At 36.8% G+C, this 7,500-nt stretch overlaps 1 protein-coding gene across 1 annotated transcript in view; it reads left to right on the top strand.

Moving 5' to 3' along the window:
• LOC101860030 (L-asparaginase) overlaps positions 1 to 7,500 on the top strand; it is a gene marked incomplete in the record, with an annotated part of 61,147 nt that overhangs the window by 1,950 nt on the left and 51,697 nt on the right. Inside the window, 2 exon segments of the mRNA XM_035971051.1 lie at positions 4,858 to 5,041; positions 5,800 to 5,917. Of these exon segments, the coding sequence (XP_035826944.1) occupies positions 4,891 to 5,041; positions 5,800 to 5,917 (269 nt within the window).

A 7,500-nucleotide genomic window follows, 5' to 3' on the forward strand; every position in this document is an offset into this window, starting at 1 on the left:
TCTCTCTCTCTTTCTCTCTCTCTCTCACACACTTACACATACACACACACACACTGCACAAAACTGCACTCTTTCAACTCGAGAGCGCTGGAACGTTTGTTTACACTGGTATATCACGGGCCGCCACGCGCTAACACAAGGTTGCGTCCAAGTCTTGCCCGCACGCGAGATCGGCAATTGAAACATCTTGAGCGTATACATTTTTGTGAAATATATTCCTAACGCGTTGTTGCTTGATTGAGAGTTCGTCGTTTTCCCTTACACTAGCGAGTCTGAGCCTGAGCTCAGTGTAAGGGAAAACGACGAATGGTCGATCGGTCAAGGATCACTGCTTTGTTTTGTTTTATCTCATAGGATGGAACGCTTGAAGCAGGCCAAAATATTAAATATTCATCACTGTCGTCACTGACTAAAGCCGGCTTACTTAAACCAGCAGTGGATGCTCCGTTCTAAACGAAGCTTGAGTGCCGTGAACGTCTTCAACTGTGCCTGCAAACTGCTTTTAGGGTCCTGTGAACGTAGCCTGCCAACTATGTTCACTGCGCTGTGAACATAGCCACTGCGTTTAACCTTTACACAGAGCTGCCAACCTCACGCGAAAATTACATTGTTATTCTTCTTAGGTTTTTTTTCTACTTTTGAACATAGATATCTAATTATAAAAATAAGACTTTTTCATAGCTCTGGATCTATTGCCTGTTGTACGTCTTTTTCATGTCTGCGGCCTAGCATTAGGATTTTAGATATCATACTCTTCTGCTTCTGCAAATTTCTCCCCTAAATTAACTTTAATTAAGCATTATTCTGTATCCTCTTGTCCCTTCTGGTCTCATGTCTGAGCGTGGCTATCGCTTTTAACTAATCTAGATCTAGAATCTATCATGCGCGTACCGCGTGAGCTACGCAACGATTATGAAGTGGGGTGAGCGTGCCGGTCTGCTTGTGTCTGTGTACACTGGCACTACATTTCTTGTCTCTATCACCAACACATACTTTATACTAGCAACAGTAGGCCTACTGATGTTTACCTTGTTCATCCAATGAAATTGCAGTAAATTTTGTACAATAAGTAACAATATGTATGATTTTTTTTACTACTAGGTCGTTGAAATTTACTATTTTAGATCTTACTCTTTTTTACCAAATCTTACTCTTTTTCGCCATCAATTGTACTCTTTTTACTTAATGTGGGTTGGCAGCTCTGCTTTACAAGTAAAAAATAATTATGATTCGTATTTAGTGTTTTGCTGAAGTAAGTGTAGGCCTAATTATAACATTTAAAACAGAACTTTCGTTTCTGGGTATATTGAAGTATTTATATTATATTATTAACATTGAGTAGTATGGGGAGCGGATGTGATCATGAAACAAACTTCTACAGATTCTCATAGATCACATTTTGTTTACATTTACAGATAAGTAAAAAATGATCTATTCAGTATTTCATGTAAATTAAGAATCAAATTTTTTCTGACTTTTTTCTTGTCTAGTAAAAAGGTGAGTGAGGCATTGAAAAGATTAAATTTTCTCATTCTTTCGTGCTATTATTTTCCAAAAGGGTGAAGGGGCCTGGGATGAATTCTGGTGAACAGAGGTTTCAATAAATTAAGTCAGTTTTCTGCAGTCCAACTTGCCTTTCTTAACTCTTTATCTCCGGCACCCCCCTGGGCGGTGCCACTGTCTGCCTGTGTCTGTCTCCGTCTGTCTGTCTGTCTGTCTCTGTCTCTCTCTGTCTTTCTGTCTCCCTGTCTGTCTGTCTGTCTGTCTGTCTCTCTCTCTCTCTCTCTCTCTCTCTCTCTCTCTCTCTCTCTCTCTCTCTCCTAGAATATTGTATATCTTTGGAGGTACATACAAAGAACATGTTCCTTAATATTTGAGGAAGATCACCACATCTTATAGGGAAAAAAATTTAAGCATTGAAAAGTAGATTTTGAAGGAGAGGGAGGCACCCCGAAAGTCCCCCGATTTGGCTCAAAACTGTGGAATTTAAGTTGTAGGCATTTTTAGTTTCGTCAGCCTCTCGTACAACTGTTTCATCATGTAAGAACCCCCTAAAGGCTTATTTCTTCCCATACTAGGCATGTTTGTCGCCACCATTTCGTCATAAAGTCAATCTTTTATTTTTTTTATCGCCCGTTTTCTGAAAACATGGTTTTTCTATACTTTTAAAAAATAACTCCACCATTTTTCGTCCAATCCTCATGGAATTTTTATAGAATGAAGAAGACGTAATGCTAAAAATTTATGAGATGAATTTTTGATATGGAATAGTTTTTTGTTGGTAGTGTTTGGAGTGTCGATTTTCACGGATTTTTTACAAATGTGAATACTACCTCAGGAAAAAATTCATTAAAAATTTTCTAGTTAGAAAAATTCATCTCACGGATTTGTAGCTCTATTGTTTGCCAAGATGCATGCCATAGAACAATTTATTTCCATGAGAAATAAGTGCAGTATTAATTACGTAAGACTTTCAACAAAATCCAATATGGCCACCGTATCCATGGAAACTATTTTTTTTTCTCTCAAATTTGATTTCGGATTTAAAGACTCCTTACTATGCTTGTTATGTGTCTGAAATTTGGTAACTATTGATCCAGTAATAAGCAAGATAACCTTCAGCTGCCGCCCCCTCTAACAAGAAGATTTTCATGTATGTTTTGTTTTTTATATATATCGTCGGCAAGCTGTTAAAATGTACAAGCCTAGAAAACCAACTTTTACAGGAAAGAGGAAAAAACTGTTGCATTTTTTGCATAATAAAATAAATAATTGTACCTTACTTCTTTTACTTGTGTTTTCAACCTTTAGAGTTTGAATTTTAAGGAAATATTTCTTGAGCATGCAATCAATACAATAGATTAAAAAACTGCAATTTAAAAATGTGCCAAAATTTTGGTCTCAGTACATTTTAACAGCTGGCTGACAATTCTCATCTTGCTGTGTTATGTAAATCTTTTAAGGAAATTCTTGACATTGCTGACCTGGTAAGTTGCTACTTGTGCAAATTGAATGACCTCATTTGTCACTTTTGTGTCATAGAAAGATAAGAAAAACAGGCCAAAACTAGCCCCTGAGAAAGGACTTGAGGTGTCAACGTCTTTAAAAAATATTCTGGTTTTTTTTAATGTTCGCATTTGCACTGCTATTATCAGTTATAATCTCTTGATGAAGTGCTCTGGGAATTGACACATGAATTCAAAATATTAATGACCTTCACAAATATTTTTTTTGTCCTGGGAAAATCATACCCATTACTGATTTCATCTTTTTGTAAATTGTATAAAATGACCTTGCCAAAATATTCACAATTCAGAATGGTTTTCACTACTGTACTGAGGTCACTACGTTCAACAGCAATGACGATTTCACTTTTGCACTCACATTTTTCTCTCCACTGCATATTTTCGTACTTTCAAACCCCCTAAAATTATGTTTCTTAAAAATGTCAATGGCTAAATGCCTTTGTTGCTGTGGAATTGCATTTTCAGGTCGGAAATTTTTTTATGGTCCAAAAAGATCAAAGGAATGTGCTGCTTTGAACTAACTATTTAACATACATGAAAATCTAAAGGTCAGTCAACTTGTAAGACTGTGTATGCAGTGCAGAAAAGCAGGGCAATACTACAGAATAGACATTTTTAGATAAAATTGCAGGGAACTGTGAACATGAGAAAGTGACCATAATATAAATTTGAAAAAACAACTTCTTTTAGTGATTATTGTCCTCATTTAAAACGCCTGTTCCTTTATTTGTATGCAATACTTGTTGAAGTGGAGTGAATAAAAGCAAAGTGCATTTTAATTTTTGGTAAGTTTTATATACAGTTACAAAGGATGCAATCCAAAAATAATCCACTGCGATGCAATTCTGAAGTACTTTTGGAATTGGGCCTAGGTCAATACTTACACATGTAAATTATTAGAAAAAAAAATACAGTCGAACTTGCCATGACAGCCACCTGTATAATAGGGCAACCTGTACAAACGGCCACTTATTACCATTTCCCCCCTTGCGTTTTTTTCTATATAATTTCACTATGTAAAATGGTCACCTCTCTAACACGACCGTGGCCGCCTTATTTTACCGACATTCAACCAAAAAAACTTGTCTGAGATGGCCAGGCAAATCTCTCATTGCCTGACGCTTTGTTGTAAATTATATAATGGCCTGCTGTGGACAAGCCGTCATAATCCATCCACCTGTCGATATTGTTAGTCCTTCCATTGATCATGTTGCTTTGGTCACTCACATTGTTTACCCATTGTTGACCAATACGTAACAATAAATTTTCAACTGCTTGTTAGGGAAGCATGTGATTCGTCATAACCTATAAGCCCCCGCCTACAACTCATCTGTACAAACCATAAGTGAAATGAGAGGTCACTATTTAGGCCCACCCAGTCTGTAAACCCACTACATATACATGACAAAGGACATCAACACAGATTTGCGAAAGAAGCGTCGCTCGTTTGCCGAGTGGTAAAGACCCATTTGTATGTTTTACTGTGGTACAAAGTCTTCCTCATCCGTCATATTTCATTTTGTTTTAACCTTACACGAAACCATAATAAAAAAACAAAACAACTAAAAACAAAAAACCCTGACTCTTTCCTACCACCTTCCAAAATAACCCCCCCCCCCTCAACCAAAAAGACGTTTTAAATTAGCCTTACGGCATTCGTAATGCTGCTACCTCCTCCAGTTGAGTTGGGACCTCAGAAGTAAATGGTGCGTTTTCTTCATTTTGATCAGTCCGGTGTATGATGGCCACTTGTCTCCTTAACAATGTGTGGCAGTCTTCCACAGGTTTGACTGTACTCAAAATTTGTGTCTTTTTCTTTTTTACATGACAGGGGCAATCTGCGCTGAGTGTTACATTTGTGGACATGATGGAGAGGGAAGACAGTACGCAGAGTCTGCAAAAGGCCACAGCCTTGTTGGAACGGTCAGCGTCAACATCATCAGAAGGTTTTAATGTGGCCAAAGTGCTGGTCATATACTCAGGTGGTACCATTGGCATGGTGAATAAATCTGGAGGTAAAAATATTTTCATCTTCTCAAAATATTGTGTGTCTGTTGCAAGGAAGAGAGGGAGGTAAACGGTTAGAGAGATGGACAGATAGGGGAGGGAGAGGAGTGTTTGAGAGCATGTATGTGCATGTGTGCGATATTAGGAACACACATTGTCCACTGTGTTGTGCATACCTAGGAGTCTCATGTTGTGAGATAAGTCAAATCTGTCATGTTGTAATAAACGTGCAGGATATAGTTTCCCTTTGTTTCCCCATGTCACATTCTTTGGCTTTTCTCAACAGATCTGATGATTCTGTGTCACTTCTTACCTTTGTCTTGAATTGAAAGAAATGCCATTTGTTTTGAAATGAGCTTGGAAGTTTTTATGATACCTTTCTTTTTGTACATTTTACCTTTCATATGATCTAAACTGGTTGAAAAATGAAAGCTGTTGCGAGTTCATCAGTATTCTTTATATGGTATTGTCTGAAGGTTGATGTACAAACAATTCGTGCCACTGTCTGTGGTGTAATGGTTAGGCACATTGCCACTGCATGCAGAAGACATGAGTTCAATTCCTTTGTGGGTAAGTTTTTTTTTTCAACAAATACCTCTTTCTATCTGCTGGGACTTTGTATCCCTCTCACCCAAGGTTGGCCCTGTTAAACAAGATTGAGGCAACAAGATATGAGATCTAAATTGTGTTGATGATGGCGTAAAACTTTACAATTAGTTTTTCTTTTTGTAACATTTCATTTGAAGATATAATATTAACTTTTCAGGATACGAGCCTCAGCCGAACTGTATGATAGAGAAACTGAAAGCTATGCCAATTTTCCATTGCCCGGAGAGTCGGAGTTACTTGACAGAAAAGGGGATGGAGGACTTCCTCATTCTTCAGTAAGTTTTCTTTATCCTGAATCTTGCTGGATTTTTTTGTTTGTCAGGAAATATTTTACTTTCTTTTATAATAAAGGATTAAGCTTAAAAGACACAATTTCTTGCAAGAGCTGTCTCTTTTTATTTTTTTTTTAAACTATAGAAACTCTTATCATGGTTTAGTTTTCATGCTTGGCTTGCTTTTAGAATTCTTCTATTGTAGTTAGTCAGGTTTGAAAAGTAGCCCTTTTTACTTTCAGTCAGATACTCCTTTCCTCCTTTAATGTGTTATCTTTGGTTTACTAGCTGTACTGTAGTATAATATTTGTGTTGCATTGTGGTGAAATCAGGCACTGGTCAAAATAACATTTCTTCGACCATTGGGTAATTTTGATTAATTTTTAAATTTTAGCTCAACATCTTTTATGCCCAATTGAAATCCTGGTTCTATGTGGATTTTACTGAAAATGTTGACCAAAGGCACAAAAAATGTATATTTCCAGTCTCCAAAGGCAATTAAGCTTTACAATTCACCAAACTTTGGTGACAATTTTCTCACTAACTTAATCTTTGACACCAGGCAACCCATACCTTCAATCGCAAATGTCTTGACCTCTTTTCAAGACAATGGGTTTGGTTTTTTTTCATCACAAGCTAAGCAAATAAATAGGCTTTGATATTATACCAGTGTCTCCATATGCCCAATAATTGAAGAGCACCTGATTTCACCACGTCATGACGCGTTTATTTACTGTTTTCATTCAAATGTTGCACAAAATATAATTTTCTCGGAAAAACTTTCATTGCACGCTTATTTGCCCTTTGATTTTCATAATGTAGAATCATTTACAAGGGATAAAATGTTATTTTTATTCTTTCTGTTGTTTCAATGAAGTATGTTTTTGAACCTTTGACTTTCTGCTACATTTTTCAAGTATGCCATTGTAGTCCATGTACCTTATCACACAGCAGCGTTTAGCCCAACCCTTGTGGCTTTTGAAGTGTGTCTGTTCAACAACATTTCAAATTAAGACTCTATACAACATTGCAACAATACTGTTTTGAGCTAAAACTCAGGTGGAAGCATTTGAAGATGGCAGTTGATAGCATCCTTCGCCCCTCACATATTTCTGGTTTCGTAAACATGTTTCAATATTGGGGGGGGGAGGGGGGGTTTGTTTGAGTTTGTACTTTCAGCAGAGACAAATAAATAGATTTCTTTTATAATTATAAGATGTTGATTGCATTTTTAACTTGGCATAATGTTTGCTTTTGTTCTCATGACAACCGCAGTTTAGATTTCTTCAAGAATAAATAAAATGAGTCTACTTTCCACTCCTGGGTAAATACAAAAGCCGGATTACTTTTTTTTTAAAGCATTTTTGTTACAAAATTAGCTGAAGTTCTGTTGGAGCTTTCGGATGGCTTTGTTTGCAACATTGTACCCAGGGACCGTTTTCAAAGATTATGAGTAGAATCTCTTTTTGTACAATGTAGTTTTGCAGTCTATTCTGTCTCATCAATCTGACACATATTTGTAGCCTTGCAGCAAAAGCCACTTGACTGGAAACTGAAAGGTTACTGGTTACTGGTTTGATTCCTCA

Source organism: Aplysia californica, unplaced genomic scaffold (genome assembly GCF_000002075.1).
Source record: "Aplysia californica isolate F4 #8 unplaced genomic scaffold, AplCal3.0 scaffold00367, whole genome shotgun sequence".
NCBI lineage: Eukaryota > Metazoa > Mollusca > Gastropoda > Aplysiida > Aplysiidae > Aplysia > Aplysia californica.